General features: G+C 40.5%; 3 protein-coding genes across 13 annotated transcripts in view; 2 read left to right on the forward strand and 1 right to left on the reverse strand.

Annotated features, from left to right (window-relative positions):
• FHL2 (four and a half LIM domains 2) overlaps positions 1-3,886 on the forward strand; it is a 37,672-nt gene extending 33,786 nt beyond the window's left edge. For all 6 annotated transcript variants that reach the window (XM_023918207.2, XM_086880337.1, XM_086880336.1 and 3 more), the window contains 3 exons: positions 1,290-1,459; positions 2,099-2,285; positions 3,008-3,886. In XM_023918207.2, the coding sequence (XP_023773975.1) occupies positions 1,290-1,459; positions 2,099-2,285; positions 3,008-3,159 (509 nt within the window). In that variant the 3' untranslated portion in view covers positions 3,160-3,886. The remainder of the gene's footprint in view (positions 1-1,289; positions 1,460-2,098; positions 2,286-3,007) is intronic.
• Positions 3,887-5,952: 2,066 nt separating this feature from the next.
• On the reverse strand, positions 5,953-15,104 carry TSLIG2 (tRNA splicing ligase complex subunit 2). Its single transcript, XM_023918208.2, has 4 exons — positions 14,404-15,104; positions 12,398-12,564; positions 9,694-10,066; positions 5,953-7,481 (listed from the first exon to the last, which is right to left on the reverse strand). Exons 1-4 carry the CDS (start codon positions 14,542-14,544, stop codon positions 7,425-7,427), a joined length of 738 nt encoding a protein of 245 aa, XP_023773976.1. The 5' UTR covers positions 14,545-15,104; the 3' UTR covers positions 5,953-7,424.
• Positions 15,105-15,394: 290 nt separating this feature from the next.
• Positions 15,395-24,424, forward strand: part of TGFBRAP1 (transforming growth factor beta receptor associated protein 1) — a 40,060-nt gene continuing 31,030 nt past the window's right edge. The window contains exons 1-2 of one of the 6 annotated variants that reach the window (XM_086880340.1): positions 15,395-15,620; positions 21,417-22,118. In XM_086880340.1, coding sequence (XP_086736466.1) covers positions 21,434-22,118 — 685 coding nt within the window. In that variant the 5' untranslated portion in view covers positions 15,395-15,620; positions 21,417-21,433. The other 5 variants (XM_086880338.1, XM_086880341.1, XM_023918201.2 and 2 more) reach the window with 5 other exon arrangements.

The following is a 24,424-nucleotide window of genomic DNA, read 5'->3' on the forward strand; positions in this document are numbered from 1 at the left end:
GCAACTAGTAAACAAAGATGAACTGCTTGAGAAAGGGAAGAATGGTGAAGCTTCACCCTGCAGAAATAGGGTGGGCAGAATTGGCATCAAAGGCATTAGTGTGGTTCTTCATCATTAGCCAACTCGATCAGCTTGTCAGTCTTCCAAGTATTTGACTTCATGTTTGCTGTTACAGGCTCCAAGACTGATGCAGAACTGTAGGAACAACATTTGTTTGTTTATCCTTCTGGCCAGTATCAAGTATTCTGACTCAAACTGGTACATAGTATGGTAGATAGGAAACCATACCTTGTGCAAAGAAATTTATCCATATAATAGTTCATCTCCAATTTCCTGGAATGGCTCAGAGTCCACCTGCCATACCATGGACTGAGTCTACAAAGAACACTCTCTGAACCCTAGAACTTTGTTCTAGAGGAGTGCATTTATTTCCTAACAACCATACCACTTTTCTGCTTTTCAATAAAGGATTGTTTAAATTCCACATTTCAACCATATTTTCAATTCAGCTGAAAACAGAGAGAAAGCTTCTTTCTTACTGAAAGGTTGAAAATCATTTAGGATGGTGTTGCTGAGCTGGAAACCATTGCAATGCAATGTTCTCAATGAGAACAAGAGAAAAAGCCCCTGAGCAGGTAGGAAATAATCCATTGTCTCAAGATAGTGACTATATTTTATTGAAAAGGAGGAAAGATGTTTGCCAAGAATGGAATGCCCCATCTCTGACAGTGTTCAAAGCCAGGTTGGATCAGGCTCTGAGAATCTGGTCTCATGAAAGGTGTCCCTGTCTATGGAAGGGACTTTAAAACTAGATGATCTTTAAGGTGTCTTCCAGCCCAGTTTATTCCTTGAGTCTGTACTTAACCAGGTACCTTGCTGCTATTTGAAAAAGAAACAAAATTGTTGTGGAATGAATGAGGTTAATCTTTAATGAGGAATGGCCTTACCTCCACTCAGCACTAACAGCAGCTTACACTGGTTTCTGTCCCATTCACTTAAATCTTCCTGTGCATTGGAATTCATTATTTGCCACAAAAAACCACAAAAAAGCTGTTTTAGGCTATAGCTATTTGCAATAAACATTTCTCTTCTCTGCAGGAGAAGAACCACTTGCTCTCCAAAAACCTAAAATGGTACCAAATGTCATGCAAAGCTGGTAGGAACATGAAATAACCTCTAGCTCATAGCTGCAATTCTTCTTGACTGGCAGTCAGCTGCCCAGCAATCAAGAGTTATGAACTGAATCTATCTCACCCAGAAGTTCAGCTGATGCTCTGGTCTCATTACAGGTACTCGGAAGATGGAATACAAGGGCAACAGCTGGCACGAGACCTGCTTTATCTGCTACCGCTGCCAGCAGCCTATTGGGACAAAAAGCTTCATCCCTAAGGACAATCAAAACTTTTGTGTACCCTGCTATGAAAAGCAGTTTGCCATGCAATGCGTCCACTGCAAGAAGGTAGAGCTCTTATTTGCTTACGGGAAACCTAAGGGATTGAAGTCCATCCCATTTTATATCCAAGTAGGCAGAATATCTCATTTTGGTATGCCTAAAAAGATTAAGTCTTAACTGGTTTTAAGAGATGATATAATTTCAGTTCCAGTTGTAAGAGAAAACTCACTGACATAGTCTGGAGAAGCAGAAAGTAAATACTTCATCTGAGATACAAAATAAACTAGTGTTTCCCAAAGAAAGTAACAGGGAAGTTGAAGCACATCAGGTAATTCCTTCACCATGAAGAAAGGAACAGGTGAAGGAACAGCAATGAGACAAACTCTAGTATGTGCATACAAAAAGCAACATACAAAGAGTAGCTTGAAGAACAGAGTACAATTGAGAGTGAGATTTTACAATATGTGCAGAATAAAATACTTTAAGCATGGGGCTTCTTTTTATAAATAAGGAAATTACAATAAACCACTTACATTATTTTCTCAAGGTCAACTCCAAGCAAAATTATAATCTTGCTGTTGCTAAGCCTTCTTCTCCTCCTCCTCCCACCCACTAAAATCTCATCACCCTTCCTCTTTACCAAATCAAAATACAAACCTGCCTCTCTTAAGAAAACACTTTTTTGTCTTTTTTCTCCTGAAACAGGCTATCACCACAGGAGGTGTGACCTACCGGGAGCAGCCATGGCATAAGGAGTGCTTTGTGTGTACTGCATGCAAGAAGCAGTTGTCTGGACAGCGCTTTACCTCCAGGGATGAGTTTGCATACTGCTTGAGCTGCTTCTGCAACCTCTACTCCAAAAAGTGTGCTGGATGCACAAACCCAATCAGTGGTAGGTCTCTCATGGCTGGTACCTTTGCATTTTGTGGAAGTTTTATGTATTGAGTTGCTACTAAAGGCAAAACTAAACAAAAAGTCTGAACTATTACAAGAGATGCCCAACTAAACTTTTTCATGGAACTCCAGCTACTCCAGCTACTCCAGCTCCTCATTTTTGAGGTTATGCAAAAGACAATTACTACTAAGAGGCATTTCAATATACCTGATGATGACTGCCATAGCCTCAAACTCTGGAATGCTTTTTTACTAAACTGCTTCTTTTCCTGAGGAATTCATCCTTCAGAGCTTTGAATCAAGTCATGACACATGACAGACTTATTTTTAAATTATCTAAATGCACCTCTAAAAAACATAAATTATGCTCAGGCACCATAATGCATTCTGCAAAAAACTACCAGAATTCTGTTCAGAGGCAGGTGCTTTGCTTTTCTTCTGCTGTGTGTTGCAGGGCCATCCCTTGGAAGTTCATTTCTGCCATTATCACCAGGGATAAGAGCCTTGCTCATTAACTTTGCTGAAAGCAACAGAAGTATTTGAGGAAGAAAATCTTAGTCACTACAGATTAAGGGTGGCAAAATTAGCACTGCAACAAACAGATTTGTCACAATGGCATTTTGTCACTGCTGTATGTCTGATATCCATGTCAGTCTGCATGACCTGATGGCTGACCTGCTATTCTTTTCTTGTAACAGAACAATTTTGTTTTTCGAACAGGACTTGGAGGAACCAAGTACATCTCTTTTGAAGAACGGCAGTGGCATAATGATTGCTTTAACTGTAAGAAGTGCTCCCTTTCACTGGTGGGTCGTGGCTTCCTCACAGAAAGGGATGACATCCTTTGCCCTGAATGTGGAAAGGATATTTAAAGCTCAAACTAAGAGGTGAGGAAGAAGGGAGGAAAGCCGTGCTCGCAATATATAGTCTGAAACACATGGATGTTCAGTTAGTTTTGCCACTCTGTGTCTCACTGTATATTAACATTTCTTAACATTTTTCTTTATACTCTCCAAACCTGGAGGGAAAACAACTTGAAAATCTCTAATAGCAGTGTCGATATTTAAGATTTCTACCAGTAGCAAAAACTAATGCAAAATTCATGATGTAAAACTATTTGGCTGTTTTTGACATAACATACTATTTTTAAGGTTTTTGGTTTTATTTTTCCTAACAAATATTCCCGTTACAAGCAAGTAATACAGTTCAAGGATTACAATGGCCACACACAATACATTCATAGGTGGATATTCAGGGTGAAGCCTTCAGCCCGCTGAAATCAATGGAAAAGGCCATTCAAAAGGCCTTTCATAAGGCTGGTGTAACCCCAGTGTTCTTGAGCTATGTGACTAGTGTGTGCTGTCAAGTCTGTAGAAAGACTGCAAAAGTAGAGTGTGTTTCAATGTACATGGATTTGTGACATGCCACAAAGAGATAATGATGAAACAGTGGGAGTGCTTCATGACAGATACACATTTTATTGCATGTCTAGCTGATCATTGTGTGAAGTACAAGTTCTGATTGACAGTGTCAGTATCACAGTTAGTTTACATTACACTGCACTTTGTATTTTTCAAAATAAAATTATTTAAAACAAAACTTCAATTGTGGCTTAATTGTATTTACATAATATTTACAAAAATGTTTTCACATTCTGAAGAAACACAATGCATACAAACACAACCCTTTTTGCATCCAATTTTGTGGGGTGTGAAGTTCAGACAATTCTCAGAAGAGCCCTGCTGTACAACATAATCTTTTACTAATTGAAGTCAGCGGGAAAACTATCAGCAAAAATGAACAAGTGTGTGAAAACACACACTGAACTGACTGCAGCTGATAAAAATGTGTTCATAGGGTCTAAACTCAAGCCCAAAATATTTTTCTTCTCAGCAAGTAAGGAGGTCAAGACAACTCAAAAGGCAGCTATCTATCTTCCTGAAAGTCAGAAGTTCAACTTCTAGTAGGGCATGCTTTAATTTTGTTCTCTATTGGGATACATAATACCTTTTATTGTAGCATAATTTCTGCTACATGTTTGCCACAGCAGCAACTGTCAGCAACAGCATGCTGGCAGGACAGTAACATCAAAAGGAAACAATACAAAGGAAGAGAAACCTTTTCCCAACTGCAAGAAATATGGCCATTTTACGCAATGTACAATCCCAGTACACCTTCCAGATGGAATTCTTTTGTGTTCAGGAGGAAAGAAATATGTCACACCTCCAACAGGAATCTTCAGATGTGAAATTAAGATTTAGGAATATACTTACTGTGTGCTACTGGGCAAGGAAAGTTTTCTCCTAGCTTCTGCCACCACTCTTGAGTTTGTCTCTTTGTACCAAGTGCAAAGCACTCACAAGTCATTCCCCTTTCATTAATTCAACAATTGAAATAGATGTATCAGATCAGATTTAGTTTATTGCACACCGTGAAGAACTTGGCTGGATGACATTTTTGAAGTGCACACTGTGCTAATCAGAATTCAATGAATGACTAAATTCCATCCCTTGGTGATTTCATTCTATGATGAAAGCTGTAACAAATAGCCACAAAAATCCCTCTTTATCCACACCTCCAAAAGGAGGGCAAAGCCCTCTCTCCTCAGGGGTCTGCCAATCCCCCAGCACATTGCTGCTCTGCTCTAGTATTTTGCTGAGAGAAGAAAGATTCCTTTGAGCTAAAGGGGTAGTGCCCCTGTACTTGGCACTGATGAGAAGCCACATCTTGAGTCATGTGCTCAGTTTGAGGTGCCTCACTAAAATCAGGACAGAGGTGCTGGAGAGCATCCAAAGAACAGCAATGGAGCTGGTGAAGTGGCTGAAGCTGGGAGTTGCTTAGCCTGGAGAAAAGAAGGCTGAGGTGTACAACTGCCTGAAAGGAGATCATAGCAATGTGGGGCTTGGCCTCTTTCTCTCAGGCAGCTTGTGATAAGACAAGGGGAAACAGCCTCAGATTTTGATAAGGGAAGTTCAGGTCAGGTATTAGGAAAATTTTCTTGATTGGATGTGGTAAAACAGGCTCCCAGGGAATGGTGGAGTCACCCACCATCTTTGGAAGTATTCAAAAAACACACAGACCTGGCACTTTGTGATACAACTTAATGTGCATGTGGAATTCAGTTGAAGGTTGGACTTGATGATCTTGGAAGTATTTACCAACCCCGATGATTCTAAGGCAGTAGGAGCAGCACAGCTTGTACCTTGCCTCCAAGTGGTACAGCAGATGGCAAAATGGCCCCAGCTTTGGGGGAAGGTAGGTGAAACATGACAAGGCTGGAAAGCATCCCAGCCTTTCCTCCTGGAAACAGGACTGCTACCATGCAAGAGCAGCATCATGCTATTATTCCAGTGCAATTCTGTATATCCCTCCTTGACACATACCAACACACACATGCTCCCATCAACTGGAACTACAAAAAATACATCCCTGACTCTAGACCACTGACAAGAAGCCAGCCAAAACCAAAATTACCATCAAACTGTTGCACAAATGCAACAGTTTGCAATGCAGAAAACAGCATTTCACATGATACTAACTGCTGCTACAGCTGCAAAGCAGCTGCTGACCATTTTACCCTCTAAGTGCTGATCACTTCAAGCCCACTGAAATATAACTGTATAAAATGAACAGCTTAATTACCTCACAAAAACAAGGCAGCACTGTTTTGTTTGCTTTTAATTTATTTAAATAGGATAAGGCTACTTAAAAGACAAGTCTTTACATACAAAATGTACATTACATTAAAGTACATTTGCTGTACTCAAGTACAAAAACTGCACAAGTGTTTAGTAAAAGGGAAGGAGCACACCATTTCAAAACACACATTTTTACCATTTTACAGCATTCGAGAAGTGCCTTTTACATCATAACAGTGAATGGAGAACTTCTGTAAAGTAAAGAACTAAGCTAGTTTTTGGTTTCAATATAAACCAGTGTTAAAAATGTAAACAAGTTTTCAGATCACTACCGAGCTTCTTTTACTGGGTTAACTAAATGGATTAAGAAGCTGATTCTTTTTTTGTTTAACCAAGTCTGGGAGCATTGTTATTATTCCTATTTACCATCCATATCTAAAACTGATCTAAACTGGCTTCACTCTGAGCCAATGAGTTTTAATAAAAATGTTTCCATCAACTTAATTTGATTTTTGCCCTGTGAGGCACTACCAATAATCCAGATGAAACACCAAATTTCACAGAAAATCAAAATCCATCTTAAATTATCAAACAAAGGGAAAACAGGTTTGTGGGTTTTCTTCTGGAGTGCAATTACATGTGTCAATCTCTCAAGGTACTTCTGTCTTCCTATTTACGTCCCTCTCCAACTGTCTGTAAGCTGACAAAACACTGGTCTGCATTCCACTGGTTTTCCCCATATTTTATAAGCATGATTGTAACCAGGAAAACAATCAAATTTGCTACATTGGCAGATTTTTACACTTATGCATGTATAAAATATGCCTGTGTACTTAAGAGAACATGGCACTAATCCATTCACTACTTCCTCTCGAAGTTTCATGTCTAACAGTCTAGTCACAAATTTCCATCTGTGCATTCCTTGTTTCATATATCAAGAGAAACTTCAATTTGAAGTAATGCTGTTAAAATAGTTCATCTCTTATTACCAACCTAACTTGCACTGCAAATTCTACACTCCTGTGCAACAAAGAGGAAAAAAAATTATCAGTAGAATGGCCAGTTTTCTCACCTAAATTAATTACCCTTTTAAAGCCAAGAAGGCTCTAGAGATCACTCTAAATTTCAATAGCTATTTTAACTATTTAACCAGATGTGGAATAAAACTGAATCTTAGTGAAACAACGTGTGAATCACAGTGACATGGAGGAGATGAACTATAACAATCTTGAAAACTAAGAGTGGGGGGGTTTAGTATAGTGTAATATCATTACCTTTTAAAGAAGTAATTAACTACTTTCAAGAGTGGATACTTTTAAGGTGACTGGTGATAGTGATTCCAGCTTTACAACAGGGAGCTGTTAAACTTATTAAAACTTCACAGCAATCTGAATCTCTGTAAGTTTGTAAATCTTAAAACCATTTTATTTAAACTGTTTAAATATGACCTATCTGAAAATATGGAAGCAATATTTATGTTTCAAGCACCATTAGCTACTTCATGGCCATGTAACATGTTGGATTTTCTTCTTTGCTTCTGAAGGCTTTAGGTCATTCTGGAATACAAGAAAATATATAATTATTCTTAGAGCTATTGTGCAAATAGAAGTCAATCATTAATCTACGTATTTCAATCTGGTATTATTACAGTATTCAGCAACAGGCTACTACAACAGCTTTCTATTGCCATCTTGTGGAGAAAGCTAAATATCACAGAACTTCTCTGGTGAAAATAGAGCCTATGTATTTAACTACCTGCAAATCATACATGGTTTGGTGTTTTGGTTTTCAGCAACCTACAATTAAATATTCTTAAACATTCAAAAATTTCTTTCAGTTATGCAGCTTAGAAACGGGCACATATTGGAGTTTCAAAATATACTTCTGAAGTTATTTCAGGTTGTCTTCTTAAAATACTTGTTGAAGTATATGTTGAAATGGAACTGTGTAAGGAAAAATCCTCAAATACACAACTAGGAAACCAATTTGCTTTTATCAAATAGTAAAAACATTAAAAAAAAGAAAAAGAAAATTTGGTCTTCCTTTGTAATGACTTGGATAAAAAGAAGAGAAATAATTGCCAAAGCCTCAGATGAATTCATCTTTCAAGTCCCTCTCCCCAAAGAAACCTGCAAAAATCAAGAAATCCCAAAGCAAAGCATGGCAGATGAAGTGGTGAAATAATTCCCTTTCACCATCTAAAACAATAATTAAAAAAATCTGAGAAATTACAGCTCTAACAGTTCACATAAACAGAGTAAAGACAGGTTTTCAAGGACATACTGCAACACACTACTTCGAGGAGCACAATCTAGAGATCTCTCTTCTCTTTTAAAAGACTTTCAGTGTTCATTTACTTACAGGAATCCTGTGGACTACAACCACTGAAAGGTTTAAGGGAATTAGACCCAAAGATAACAGGGATAGTTCTGTGCTATTCATTATAGTTTTCTTTAAAGTCAAGGAACAATGACTTGCTTGGAGCCACAACTGTCTTTACTGTCACTACACTAAAAATAGATCAGGTTTACAGCATCTGCCAAGTACACTGATTCTTCCTGACAGCAGCACTTACTATTCAATAGCACATCCTTTAATTTCAGATGGTAGACTAACATCCATAGAACACACCTGCCTAACTTCACATGTCTGACCAGCATCAACCAAGGCATGACTGAACTCACAGGTATTAACTGGAACAACCTAAACTGTTGCTAATGTAGAAAGTCAAATGTCAAAGGCCATAGTTTCTGAGTGTCAGTCATACAGTGGTGCTTCAAAATGTCATCATTTTGCCTACAGAACATTGAAATTAAATACAAAGAAGTTGTGAGGTATATACTAAACAAGTTTCAAAAGCTCTGTAGGTTCAGATCTGACCAATACTTCGAAGAGTTTTAAATACAGAAAGAAGTTAGTAATACTGGTAGTAGGAAGGACACCTCTCAAGCATAAATTCCATTCAGAGCCTCAGCCATGATTCTTTTAAAAGATGTTAAAGCCATCTTTCACAACAGCCATGTATTTTGGTACTCGTGTTTAACAGAAGTCTGATGGAATGTACCAATCCACACAGCAGAATATTATCTGCATTCTTTCCTTAAAGGAAATAATACATTAATATTTTATTTATTAATATTAATAATTTTATTAATTAATATTAATATTAATGTTTTATTGCATTTCATGAGGCAATATTGAGAAAACAAAGTTCAGTGTCATGTCTTGCGAAAATTCTAATCAATGTAACTGTACACTGTATATCTAAAGCTCCCCCTGCAGTTCAACTGAGAACAGATATTCCTATTTCTTCCTTTGAAGCCCACATTTATTCCAAATATTCCCGTATTCGAGTGGAAATGTGAAAACTCCTTCATTTGTATCATGTAGGAATACAACACAAGTGTTAAGACCTATCCCTATATTGTGGCATGTTTTTAAGAGATGGCCCATTGCTCCTTGCTCACTGACAAGCCCTGTAATCACACCATTGTCAAATCTAACCACTATTCTTTGTCTCCATCTGGCAGCTACACCCAGTGCCACTACCTACACAGAAGCCTCTTATTGACAAGAATAAATTTCTTTCATTCTGATATTTCCCAAATTAGCCACATTTTTATCTGTTTCTAAACACTCAACTATTACTCCAAAATAAAATCATCCCAAAAACTCTTGCAAAGCTCTAACTTTGGCTCCTGTAAATCTCATTTAAAAACAAAAAACCAAAAAAAATAAGCTGCAAAACAAGATACTGCACAAACATACCGGCAAATCAGATTCCTCTTTTGGAACAGACCTCTTTAACTTCACCACAGTAGCTCCTGCTATTGGAGATAAAGGGTAAACCTTCAGACCAGTTAACACACCGCTGTCAGTCTTTGAAATATTGTTCTGGTGAGCCTCATTATTCCTTATGCCCAGTTTAGCATCCTCTGACAAACTGGAAGCTGAAATGTATGTTGAGGCATTTGAAGGAACTGATAATCTTCTAACTGTGTTGGTGGTGCTTCCAGCTGGAGGAGGCTTCAGGCGATCGGCAGCTCCATTCTCTGTCTTCTTCACCTTTATGCTTGTACTTGTTGAATTGCCATCAAATACAATTAATGGCCGTTTCCTTAAACCTTCCACTGTTGTAACACTGAAAACACAAATCATAAAATTCACAGAAACATAGGTTAGGTGATCAAAAAATAGTGTATCCATGACATGAGTAGCAAAAATTAATTTTATCCTACTTAAAGTAAATATATATCACAAAATATTAATATTAAACTCTGAGATGCTACAAACTTAAATAAAAATAAATATATTTATATACACTTACATATACATAAATAAAAAGCAGTAAAAGTCACTTCCAAAATATAAAGGCGCAGGGGGCTGTGTGAGGACCAGTGTTCCTCAGCAAGAAGAGTTGTGTGAGGAACTATCTAAGCAGACAATTACAGTTGTACAACCAAAGGCACTAAGCTTCTATCACTGTAGCTGTTCTGGAGATAACTACAGAGATAATAAGTGTTAAGTATTTCAAGTTATGAGTACTTAAGAAAGGATGTCCTGCCTTACCTGCAGGAACAGCATCTCATATTCTGATAAGTCTAAATTTTGCTATTTCCACTCTTAGTCAAAATCAAAATGTTAAGGTAAGTCCAAAAGATTGTTAGCCAAGGAATGAAAAACATTACACAAAAATCCCACACCTTTTTAAAATAAGATTTCTTTGAACAGGAACCCTATGTAGATTTAGTGACATTTTTTTAATATTTTGTGTCTTTAAGCCTATGTGTAGTCAGAGCAGGCCAGTTCAGTCACCACTAGTTAATGAAAAGGAATACTAACAAGCTAGTATCAAAACAGTATTATCAGAAAACATCTTGACTGAGAAGAAATAAAGTACAAAGTTAATATAATTCACACTATATGAATTCAGTTTTAAAAGTGCAATGCTCAATAATGACAAAGTATTTGGAAAGTTCACATTTAACAAATGTAAAACCCAAACCACCATTAAGAGATATAATATTCCTGTTTAAAAACTTCAGTTTGCAGTTTTGATAAAAAGCTCTTTTGCACCTATTTCAGCACACGAACAGTTTCCTACCCAAACACCAACCTCACAGTTCCATCCTCAAGCCTACAGATGTAAACAAACTGAGGTACTATAACCTCTTAAGCACATGGAAAATAAGCCTGACAAAAGATAGTTCAGTGCTGTAGCCACAGCTACAATTTAAGAAAAAAAAACCACTAAAAAAACACCTAAAAAAACCCCAAATCACTTGAAGGAATTTGTTTAGCTCTTCAAAGTTAGAAACCTCAGTAAAGCTACAAAAGACTCAAGACATCAACAAGCTGTAATACTGAAAAACTACAGGAATTTCCTTTCCTTAGGATTTACTATTGAACGTATCAGAACACCACTCATGCATATCTCATGTCAAAGTCTTGGACAGGGGGAAGGTTGACTGAAGAGATTCAATAAAACAAACTTTTGAAGATGATTTTGCTTTCTGAGCAAATACAAACAGAAAGATTTTTAAAACAAGATGGAATACTTCTTTCAGATAACAAATGTTAGTTTTGAAACAGACACACAAAATTGCTGCAGCATGCATCTCTCACTCTAGATAGACTAGCTAACCCCTGTCCAGGAGCAAGAATAGTTAAATATGCTTTTAGTACTTTCCTTACATACTGCAAATAGGATTATTAATTAGTAATTATACAGTGAAACAAAAAATATTTCTGTTCTCCTCATTCTAAAGTACTTTGAAATGTACCAGTAACTCATTATCAACACACGCTGGGGGATGAAGGAACAATACCAATTCCCGGGATCAATACAGACTGGGGGTGAAGGGATTGAGAGTAGCCCTGCTGAGAAGGACTTGGGGATGCTGGTGTATGAGAGGCTGGACATGAGCCAGCAATGTGTGCTTGCAGCCCAGAAAGCCAAACATCTCCAAAGCACAGTGGCTAGCAGGTCAAGGGAAGCGATTCTGCAACCCCCACTCTGCTCTGGAAAGACCACAGCTGCAGTGCTGCATCCAGATCTGGAGCCTCTGGAGGAAGGACATGGAGCAGTTCCAGAGGAGGGTCATAAAAATGATCATGAGGAAAGGCTTGAGATAGCTGAGGCTGCTCATCCTGGAGAAGGTTCCAGGAAGACCTTACTAAGCCTCTCAGTACTTAAAGGGGATGTGTAAAAAATACAGTTCTGTGAAAAGAAGCACTATAAGTTAGATAGCATTGATAACATTTAGATGACAAAAGGAAAAAAAATTATCTTCCCCTTTTTCTATTTTTGCAGTAGTTGAATCTAACACTTCTGACACAGGGAAACTAACATGGCATTCTCTGTAAACTGTAACAATATCCAAAAGCTCTACAAGCTTCATTCACCAGGCAAAGATTTAACTAAATGCATTGCCCTAAATTGTCCAAGTCTGGCCCAATAAAGCTAAATTACCTTTTATTCTCACTTTTCAAGTCATTTTGCTGTCTTTTCTTTTCCATCATTTTCCCCCATCTACTTTTTGGCAAGTCACGCTGAGGCAGGGGAATGGCATGTTGAATGTAGAGATCAGTGAGCCCATCTTTGTCCATCTTTACATCATTTTCGACTAATATATTTTTCTGTGGGAAAAAGACTTGTTATTTTTATGACAAAATATATGTTCAACCATCTGAGTGGCATTATTTCTTATCTCAAAATCCACGGTAAACTATTGCACTAGGCCAGGGTTCCAGCAGTAAAGGGGTGGCTGGGGTGATCAGTTTGGGGAGGCCATGAATTGCTCAGTGCCAACAACAGCCTGGTCTCCTACTTTCCTACTGTCAACTTCCTTCATTTTCTGTGTGGATTACACTCAGCCTGCCCCTTCAGTGAGGCAATGGGAAACACTGGATGATTTGGTCAGTGCATAGTGGTTTGTTTTTCCACCACCTGCAAGTGCACGTCTTCACAGGTTTCCTCATGTGCCTCTTCCTGTGTGTCCTTTGGAGTCTCCTGCCACAAAGTGTCTGCTGCTCTTTTAAGTGCATTTGAGCACAGGTGCTATGAGCAACTCTGCTTCAGATTCTGGGGTGTGATCATCTGCTTTCTTCAACAGTGTGAGAGACATAGGGATCCAGCTGTGACCAGCACCGGGCAGTTATTCACCTTTGCACACACAGGTCAACCCTGCAGCCCCTCTCTACCCAAAACACTGCACATTTTCCCATGGAAAACAGCAGCCAAAAAAGGGAAAAGTTATGATAGACATAATGGTGATTACTGATGTTTTCATGCAATCTTAAACACACTTTCCTGAATCCAACTACAATACCAGAGCTCTTTTTCACACTTCTAGAAAACAGACAACTAGAATGTAATGCAGGTGAAACTTCGAGATGTAGAGCTGTGCTTTCTTCCACAGTTCCCAGAGAATAATGGAGGTAAGCTTCATGCCAACATGAGGAAGAACTTCCTTAGGTTAAGGATGGCAGAACAATGGAACAAGCTGCCCAGGGAGGTAATGGAGTCTCCCTCTCTGGAGACATTCAAAACCTATGTGGATGTGTTCCTGCTCTTGTTGACCCTCCCTCGGCAGGGGAGTTGGACAAGATAATCTCCAGAGGTCCCTTCCAACCCTAACTATTCTGTGATCCCAGGAACCATCAGTTAGAACACCCGTTTTCATTCTAATCGTGTATCACGCTGCAAACATTTCTTGGTACCTCATGCCAAATTTATGGAATGAGAAAAAAACTCCACGAACATCCTATAAATCAAGGTCACCAAGAGCAGGTCAAGCCTCTGCCACTATCAATTCTGGCAACATTTCATGACTTCTGATGTTGGCCTGAAACCTGTACATATAGACCACAAAGTCATATGAAAATTCTTTGATCTTATACAAAACCCTGAAACTTTGACTTCTATTGTTTCATGCACCTGGAATTTTCAGCCAAGGCAGTAACTAGCATTCCAAACAACATCAACTGAAGCTTTGTATGGTCCTAAAATGTTTATAACTCACAGTCAAACTCAATTATTTTTCAATTATCAATGCTTACACATTAAAGCATTAGCCTGACTGATTACATAGGCTGCATTTCTTTAACTTCCAGAATCACACAATTATTAGTGTTGGAAGGGACCTCTGGAGATGAACTAGTCCAACCGACCTACCAAGGCAGGGATACACTGCGTATGGACATGGCAACTTTAACAGTGCAAAGCTCATCCTTCCACGGCCAGTTTTACTGTATGCAGACGCTGCCCCGATTTGGGCAAACTGCTGTTTAACAGCCTCGGTGTTCAAACACAGCCCCTTTGCAAACACGGAGACAGCTCCCGCGTCAGAGCCTCCTCTCTGCGAGTTCGTGGTGTCCAGAGCACCGGCTTGGTGCCTGCTCTTCCCTGAGCGCCGTGGCTCTCCTCGCCCCGCCTGAGGGGCCGCCGCTCCGCCCGGCCCGGCTCCCCGGACGCACCTGCCCCAGGGTGAGCCGCAGGAATTCCTCCGAGAGCAGCTCCGGGTGCAGCAGCAGCAACTCCGACTCCGAGCGTCCAGATCCCCGCTCCTCCTCCCCACAGCCGCCGCCGCCCGATCGGGCTTTCCCCTGCGCCGCCATCTTCTTTCCCCGGCGGCCCCTTCCCGGACTCCCAGAATCCAGCGCGCGGAGGGAAACGCGTTCCCAGAGGAGCCGCGCGCCGCGGTGGCGTCACAGGCTGGAGCGGGACGGCCGGGACAGCCGGGACAGCGGGGACCGGGACAGCGGGGACAGCGGGGCCGGGACAGCGGGGCCGGGACAGCCGGGACAGCGGGGACCGGGACAGCGGGGACAGGACAGCGGGGACAGCGGGGCCGGGACAGCCGGGACAGCGGGGACCGGGACAGCCGGGACAGCGGGGCCGGGACAGCCGGGACAGCCGGGACAGCGGGGACAGCGGGGCCTGGACAGCGGGGACAGCGGGGCCGGGACAGCCGGGACAGCGGGGCCTGGACAGCGGGGACAGCGGGGCCGGGACAGCCGGGACAGCGGGGACCGGGACAGCGGGGCCTGGACAGCCGGGACAGCGGGGCCGGGACAGCCGGGACAGCGGGGCCTGGACAGCCGGGACAGTGGGGACAGCGGGGCCGGGACAGCGGGGACCGGGACAGCGGGGCCTGGACAGCGGGGACAGCGGGGCCTGGACAGCGGGGACAGCGGGGACAGCGGGGCCTGGACAGCGGGGACAGCGGGGCCTGGACAGCCGGGACAATGGGGACAGCGGGGCCGGGACAGCGGGGACAGCGGGGCCGGGACAGCGGGGCCGGGGCAGCGGGGCCGGGGCAGCGGGGATGCGCCCTGCCGGGGCGGCGCCGCTCCGCGGAGCAGGCGGGTCAGGGAAAACGCACAGAATGCCACCGAATCACAGAATATTCTGAATCAGCAAGGATCATCGAAGTCCAGCTCCTGACCCTACACAGGACTGTCCCAAGTATTACACCCCACGTCTGATAGCGTTTTCCAAATGCTTCTTGAACTCAGTGCTGTGACCACTTTGCTGGGCAGCTTGTTCCAGTGCCCAGCCACCCTCTGGGTGAAGAACCTTTGTTTTCCTTGTCCAACTTAAACCTCCCCTGACTTCAGGCCATTCCCATGGTTTCTGATCACCAGAAAGATCAGTGTCTGCCCCTCATGAGGAACCTGTAGATTGTGATAAGGTGAGAGACTTAAAAAGCTCAGTCTCCTCCAGGCTGAACAGACAAAATAACTTCGGCTACTACTCATACGGTTTCTACTCAAGGCCCTTCACCTTCATGGCCCTGCTTTGGATGCTTTCCAATAGTTTATGTCTTTTTTGTATTGTGACACCGAGAACTCAAGGTGGGGCTGTCCCAGCTCAGAGCAGAGCAGGACAATCCCCTCCCTTGCCCAGCTGGCCATGCTGTGCCTGATGCCCCCAGGACAGCGTTGGCCCTCCTGGCTGCCAGGGCACTGCTGGCTCTGTTCAATTTGCCATTGACCTCTGGGTCCCTTTCCATGGCACTGCTGTCCAGCCTCTTGTTCCCCAGTCTCCATACATCCAGGGTTGGCCCATGCCAGGTGCAGAATCCAGCACTCGCCCCTGTTAAAATTCATACAGCTGGTGATTACACAGCTCTCTAACTTGTCTGGGTTTCTCTGTAAGGCTTCTCTGCCCTTGAGCGAGTTAGGTTTTGCTGGTAAGGTGAAGTCATGGCCCAGCTGATAGCATGGGACCTGGAGAACATCTATTTTACTGTCTTCTGTCAGCATACAAGAGGACGAACGCTTTGTGCTGCTGCATGCCAGAACTTTGCTTCAGAATTAAACACGATCTCCGCCCTGCCCATAGTTGCGACACGCACTGGTTGATAGGCAACAACAAAAGTTGCTTTATAATTCCAAAGTACTATAGCTTCCTGCCCATTGAAGTTTGTTACCCACTTACACATTTAAAAGCAGAACAGGGAATTACAAGTAGTTACATGAGTAAATAACCATGTACTTGTTACAATATAAAATTACAAGGTAATTTGAAGTACTTGATGCATTTTACAGAATTGCCAGGCACAGGCAACAATGTAACACAACAAAAGTACATCCACGTGGAAGGAGTTGCAGATACGTGATTATGTATGTCACATTATAGCTGCATATATGCAGCACTTCAAAAGGCATAAATTCAAGTTTAAGTGTAAAGTCACATTTAAGTGTACAAGTAAGTAGTAACATTATATCACAAGGCTTCCTCAAAAGTATCTTCTGGCAGTATATACAATTTGTTTCTTTGTGCTTTTCTCTCTTCAGTGGACCTGCGTCCAGGGGAAGCAAGGGCTGGGTGCCAGGGCTGGCCAAAGCACCAACTTCATAGTTCTGTGCCCAGCAGGCACACAGCTATAGACTAGTTCTATTTTAATTTTCTCATCCATTTCTCACTTCAGCCAATTATGTCAGAAAATCAACTGAACTCAAGTAATCTTGTAAATGAATATAGCTTCTAGGGTGAATGTTCAGCCTGTATTTTGGTGCTTATTTCAATTAATTAAATTACTTTATTGTAAATTACACAGATCATCTCCCTCTTCCTAAAGTACCTTGTAAGTTCTGCCTGACAGAAATATATCCTTGCTAACCAAATTATTTGTGCACTGTGATTTTCTTATGTTACTATTTACTTTGTAGGCATTTGTACCCAAAATTATAGTTCCTCTTTGATTAACCAAAGCATGTCCTCTCACAGTAAAGTTTTGAAAGGGATGAAATGTCAACAGTCTGGTAAAAATGTAATGTTTCTTTTCCAACTTCTGCAAAAATAATAGAATTTTATTGAGTTATATTTCTTCCATGGATTTGTTGAATGATCCTATTGCATTTTGTACTAGAGATATTTTAGAGATATTGTTAATGCAATAGGGTGATTTTAAATAAATGATAACCAGGTACCATTTTCCATAATTTTTCTTTTTAAGATTTTACAGTTAGAAAAAGAATGCTTTGAATCAGTTCTGATACATTCCTCTTTACTTTGTTCATTAGCTGTATATGTTGTCCCAAAATATAGCTTCTTTCACCCAGTGTGCAAGAGGCCAATCCACACAGAGAATTGACATATTTGAATTATTTACAGTTCTGTGCAGAAAGACGTGATGGGTGGCAAATACACAAAGCCAGCACAAAGACCATCAAAATTTACCTTTTACAAATTTTAGCAAACAAAGACACTAATGTTCATTGGCTACAAGTTACATAGTTCTTTCATTAATTAGTCTTCTACTGGTGAATGATTCCCTCACTTCTCATGCTAATTAGCCCACACGCTCAGTCTTTCTCTTCTCTTGAGCCTGTGGGGCTCTTGGGTCGGTGGTCGTGAGTCAGTGATCACAGCTCTCTCTCTGCCAGAATTACCTTTTACCCAGTCGGAGCTGATTTCAGCGGAGTGGTTGAGCAGGCTTTGTTAGTTTCTTCCTTATCTTGGGAATTCTGCAAATATTTTTGTGGCCAATAAAGTCTTCATTCTTTGTGTCCACTATCAGTAGCACACCCTTCTCGCCAAGCTTTGTTAACCTCCTCCTAGGTCGCTGAGGCATGTCAAGCTCTAAACTTTAACACGGCAATTCTACCAACAAGTAATGTGTCTTTTTAACATATAATAGTTGAGAGTTTTATATATATATATATATATATATATATATATATACACATAATAGTAATAGTATAAGTCTCTTTTAATATATGAGACTTATACAGTATGTAAAATACTGTATACAAATAACATTACTGTAAGTCTCATATAATAGATATGAGACATACTATTATTAAATCAAATTTGACTGAGGGCACTTTCTGGGAATCTGAAGAAGGCATCTCTCATATATGTACCTGTGTGTATATATACATATCCCAAGGCTTTGGACTCTCTTAAGTATCTATTTTATATAAGTAAGTAAGTTAGTAAGTAAATAAATAATTTACTACTCCTATAGATTAAAAATAGCTGTATTAGTCTCTTCTCCCGGCTGCAGAGTTGTAGAGCTCCCCGAGGCGCGCCCGGGCTGTTTTCCCGGCCGGAGCTTTGGTTTTCCCGCACGTGACCGGACACCGCCTCCCGCCGCTGCCGGGCCCGGTGACGCGCGCTGGGGGCGGGGCCGACGCCGCACCGGAAGCGGCGCGTTCCCCCCCCGCCCGCCGCCGGCGGATCCCAGCGCGCCCCGAGGCGGCCCCGGCCGCCGCCACCACCGCACCGCGAGGCCTCGGAGCGGCGGGCCCGGCTCCGCCGTGCGCCGGCAGGTGCTGGGGGAGGGCGGCGGGAGAGGCCCCGTGTCCGGCCGGGCGGAGGCGGGCGCACCGGGGCCGGTCGGTGGCGGGCCTGGCTGCGCGCGGTGTGTGTGAGGGGACGGGCGGCGCATCCCTGTCCTCCCGGGGGCTCGGGAGAATTGTATCCACGGGTTGGCTAGAGCAGCCCGCCAGGGTGTGGGAGTGCGTGCAGGTGAGGGAGCGGTGCGGAGGTGAGGGAGGCGGGGTGTTGCTCTCCAGGGCAGGGAGAGCACAGTGTAAGGCAAGGTTATTGCTTAACTGGAGCGGGGGAGAGCTGCTTCCCACTTCTTGCAGGAAATGAGTGCGTGCGGGGTTATTACTGCGCTTAGCAATCAGTGTCTAGTAGACTGATCATTTTCTTGACCATTGTTTTATTTTTCTTTGACAGCAAAACATCCCCATTATCTTGTTTTTCTGACTTCTGAACATCTAAATGTAGTATAAAAAAATACTATCTGTAACTATGGGGTGGCCTATTCCACTTCAAAGGAACAGAATATTCTGCAGAACCTGTTCATTTACAGTGCTCACTGGCCCCTAAGGTTTCATAAATGAGAACAAGATAAATGCTAAAGAAGTTATGTCCAGGTCATGAGTGTTGACATTATTTATTCCCAAAAGCTTTTTCTCACACCTTTTTTTTTTTTTTTCTAGAAAGAATGCTTTATTTTCTTTGCTACCAGACTTATGTAGTACTATGGATTATTTTCTTTTTTATCTTCCTATTCAGGAGTCATGTATCTATTAAGATTTCTTTCCTACTTTTAATTTTCATCAGCTTTGGTTTAGGAAATTATTTTTGACTTTTAAACACATCTTGGTCAGGAGCAAAATTCTGTGTTTCTCTCAGTGGCACGTATTAACATTTTTACTTTGGGCTACAGGAACATTAAATAAGTCCTTGGCAAATTCAGGTATGAAAGCTGCCTGAGCTCTGCACATGGTAGCAGGCTACACACAGGCTGTTAATAACTGTTGGGGTTGTTTTTGCAGTCATCCTTTGGACAGCCCTCTCTAACTTAAAATGCTGTGTTACTTTTGATCATGTTGGAGGATAAGGTGGCTGTGTTGCCAGACTTGCATTATCATTTTACCCTTGGTTATTTCTTTAGTGCTTCCTGGGTTTGTTTGTTTGCTTTATTCAAGGTCATAACACTAATTTGCACTCCCGGTGAGGATGGAAGTTGAAAATGTCATGAAAACCCAAACTAAAATCTTTTTCTGAAAAAGAACCCTAAAAAACCGAACTCTGAAGTCTTTGTCACTAACACTTACTACTGTATTTGGTAATATGGTTTGCTTCTAGCTATAATCCTAGTTTTATATAATTTTATTTAATGACTACCTGCAAGTTGTGTAACTTATCTTTTCCGACTCAGTTATAGAATTTTTGACCATAGTTTTTAGTGTTCTCTTGCAAAAAATAAAGGGTTTTGTTAGATGTAATAATTGGAAATGAAATTTATTTTGACTGTATTTAGTTTCAGTTTTGTTTACAGGAGCATTTTGATGATGCTGGTTTCTTCGTTGGTCCACAGAGATTTCATTTGATGTTTTGTATCACCACTGTACATGTGGACTAGAAGTAATTGTGTATGTTTGAGGTGTTTAGTGTTGTGTCTTCCTCTGCCTTGGCTAAGTGACCATTACAGACCAGTCATAAAAAATTAAAAGGTGATCAAACAGGGTCAGCAGTTTCTCATCTGCTCTTCTTTGGAGTGTTGAGCACAATAGTCTGCTGCTTTTTTATAAAAATAACACAAGCCTGGAGTATAATATAATTGCATGGACTGTTTTTAAAACAGCATTAACGCTATTATCTGCTTCATAAAATCTGTCCCTTGACGGCACTTGATTGGAGAAGGATAGGTATAGTTTGTAGAATAAATATTAGAAGTGCTGGTTAGCACTTAAAGATAGACTTTTTGAATTATTGTGGTAGTGGGGAACAGAAACACTGAATTTCTGTGACACTGCATCTTGAGTTTAATGAATGCTTTAAGGGCCATGCGCTCTGCATATGTTTAAAAAATACCCAAACCAATCTAGAGACCCAAACCAACAACTTTTATTATGAGTTGGATGATACCTTGTCTAAGTTATTATTTAACTGGCATAGAAAGTATGTATTCCTGATTGCTGGATACTAAGGAATGTATAATACATGTTAAAATGGAATATACCTGTGATATTTTGTGAAAAAACTAGGTATTAGTAGGCCTAGAGTGGAGCGTAAAGCAACATGACGTTAACTAGTAGCACTAGATGCCTTGTGGCCTCTCAGGAGGAGACCTGAAGCTTCTCTGTTTTCATGTACAGGTGATAGAAACCTGTGCATGACAGGGCTTATAAGTAACTAAGCACTGGCAGTAACTTCTTGTCATACCAGTGGCTGAGAGAGCCAATAACATGCTGGTTACTTGTGGAGAAAGCATCACTTCAGTATAGGTGTGTTCTGTCGTCAGTCTGTTTCAGAATAGGTTAGAAGTGGAAGCATACAATTTGATTAATTTCTGTGGTTATTAATGTGCTTGCTCTGGCTTGTGTAGTCAGGTTGGAAGTAGAGTATAGACTTAAAAAATGCAGTAGTTAAATTTTTGTATCAGTGAATGTTAAATTGCTATCTGATATTTGATTCCATGTGCAGAGGTAAATGGTAGTGTTTTTTTCTCTCTAATTAGATCGCCCAGAAGACACAATGAGCGTCAAAGCTTTCAAGCTCGTTTCTGCTGTTGAGCGGGAGATGTTAATGGGAGACAAAAATTACATCAACATAGAGTGCATTGAGTGTTGTGGGAAGAACCTCTATATTGGAACCAATGACTGCTTTATCTATCACTTTCTCTTGGATGAAAAGGTATCAACAGCTGGAAAAATAACTTTTGCTGCCACCAAGCAACTACACAAATACCTGGGTTTGAAGAAGCCTGTGAGCGAGTTGAAAGCAGCCTCTGCCCTCACCAGACTGCTTGTGCTTTGTGACAACACGATAACACTAGTGAACATGATCAACTTGGAACCTGTCCCCACTGGTGCTAGGATCAAAGGAGCTGTGACATTCACACTGAATGAAAACCCTGTGAGTGGGGATCCTTTCTGCGTTGAAGTTTGCATTATCTCAGTCAAGCGTCGGACCATTCAAATGTTCATGGTGTTTGAAGACAGAGTCCAGATAGTGAAGGAAGTGTTTACTCCAGAACAACCCTGTGCTGTGGCTGTAGATGGTTACTACTTATGCCTTGCCCTTACTACACAGTATATAATTTTGAATTATAATACTGGCGTCTCCCAGGACCTATTTCCTTATTGCAGTGATGAAAAACGGCCAATTGTGAAAAGAATAGGCAGACAAGAGTTTCTGTTGGCTGGCCCTGGAGGCCTAGGTGAGACTAAGGATTTTAATTTTTTGCAATTTTTTTTACTTCTCTTCATTTCTCTAAATTTTTGAAGCAAACCTTTACTAATTAAGTGTTATACATAATAATGATGCTTTCCTTCACAGGTCTATATTGGAATGCTGAGATAAAAAGGAGAATGGTAAATTTTTGATACTTAGTACTATTATAACTCTATAATACTATTATAACTATAAAAAAATACACCAAGTGTTTTTTTAATGCACAAGATTTAATGATTATTTTTATTCTAATCATGTGTTTTATTTTAATCAAAGCTTCATTTCATTGTATCTTGAAGCCCTTAGCAAAAAAATTGTTGGATACAAAGTGAAATTTCAGAGATTGACAGTCTGTAGTGACTAGATGGGGTGGCTTTGTGGAGCCCCACATTGCTACAAAATTATTCAATTAGTGTAGATAAACTAATTTTTTCCTCTGTTGCTATTCAGAGGAGCTCATACGAAGTCCATTTTATAGATTCTAACAGATTCACAAGAAGGTATGTTGTACTACAGTGTTAGTAAGAAATTTTACTGGAAGTAAGTTGCATCCTAGCTCTATAATAGTAAACACTGTCCTAGCTGTAGGGATTATCAGATACTGCCCAGTTTTTATGCTTCCATTTTCTTAATATATTTAGTATTTTTCATCTCTGTGTTACAGAAAATGCTTGTTTAAGTATTGCAAAGTTAGATCATGTGAAATCATGCTCTTGTCTAAGAAATGACTGTAAGGAATACTGTAATCTGTCTAAATCAACAATATGCTGTGAGGTCGGTATATGCTCGGTAGTCTCAAGCTTTTTTTGGAAAAGCTGCAATATCCCAGAGCTGACAGACCACAGGCAGAGTGCATTCATGCTGTTTGCCATATGACTCTCCTTTCAGGAGACACGGTTTATGTATTTTCCCTGAAACATTAGGAATAGCTTGGCACACAGCTATTTAGGTTCTTAATTTGGGTTTTCACTTTTTAATATAAATTCCAAAGAAAATCAAATGTGCAGTGTAAATTCCAAAGAAAATCAATTGCTCATATTGAAGTTTTGCTTTGTGACCAGAATGCAAGATGTACATCAACTCACCAGCTTTCCTCTAAAGAAGCAGACTCTTAGTAGAATTTCAGTTTAAGTGAGTTAAAGATGTTCCAAGATGAACTTGGGTTTTTTTTCAGATACAGAGCTTTTCTAAGTCATTTTTGCTGGCCACTTCCTATTAAAGCACTAAGTTGTTTTAAATACGGACATGTATTTGTATATTAACAATTTTAGTAGTGCTAGGGAAGTCAAAATTTGTGAATTAGCTGATTTTCTGAGAAGCTTCCATTCTTACTTTAATTTTTTTAATTTTTTTAGGCGTGTCAAACCAGATCCCATTCAAGTAATTTCTCTTTTCTTTTTTTTTTTTCTTTAATAATGTAATTTCAAAAGCATAATTGTATCTAGTTAGGAATCACAATTTTATTTAGTCTGACTTTTGCTTTTGTCAGGTGTACTGTAAGAGAGTTACATGAAAAAAAAGTTACTTATAAAGTGCAACACGCCTGTGTAAGTAGAATGTCCTGGGGTTAAAATGTCACGTACGGGAGATCTTAAGCAAGTGCATGTAAACTTGCTATAAACCACTTTTTTCCTCATGATACAGGCAAAGTCTTGCTTGTCTTCTCAGAGACCTTTTAGAGTATTTGCTATCAATTGTATAGTTTTTCCTTGCATAATTAAACTCTTTTTAGCTTCTATTCTCTATCCTCTCTCCATTGATGTTTTTATTAAGTATTATCCATCTTGCTGGTCTTCCTTGGTAGAATTCCTAGTGTTAACATTTGTCTCTTTGAAGTTATGAAGATGGTTGGGCACCTTTATAGTAGATAAGTAGATAAGTGTTGTGTATCTTGGTATCTCAGGTGGGCCTCTGCTGTGGAATGCATGGACTTGAAAAGGCTTGATGTAAATTTTCAGGTCTAATTTTGATTTGCTTTCACATGTCTCATTGATCTGGGCATGCTGATTTGGCACTCAGTAGAGCATCTATGCTAAGCTCAGCCTCATTTGCAGAGGTGGAGATATTCTGCATTAATGTATTTGGCTTTAGAGTATTTGAAGTGATATTCATTTATATTAATTTTCTTTTGAGTTGACTGGAACTTAGATTGTCAAAAAGCAAGTGCTCAAAATAATGATAAAGTAAAACATTTCTGAGTTAACTGTGTATATAACCTTTTTCTTTATCTGAACACTGGATTTTAAACTGATTGTTAGAATTGTTCATACCAGATCTTCAGCCATTTGATAC

Source organism: Cyanistes caeruleus, chromosome 3 (genome assembly GCF_971803275.1).
Source record: "Cyanistes caeruleus chromosome 3, bCyaCae1.hap1.1, whole genome shotgun sequence".
Taxonomy (NCBI): Eukaryota; Metazoa; Chordata; class Aves; order Passeriformes; family Paridae; genus Cyanistes; species Cyanistes caeruleus.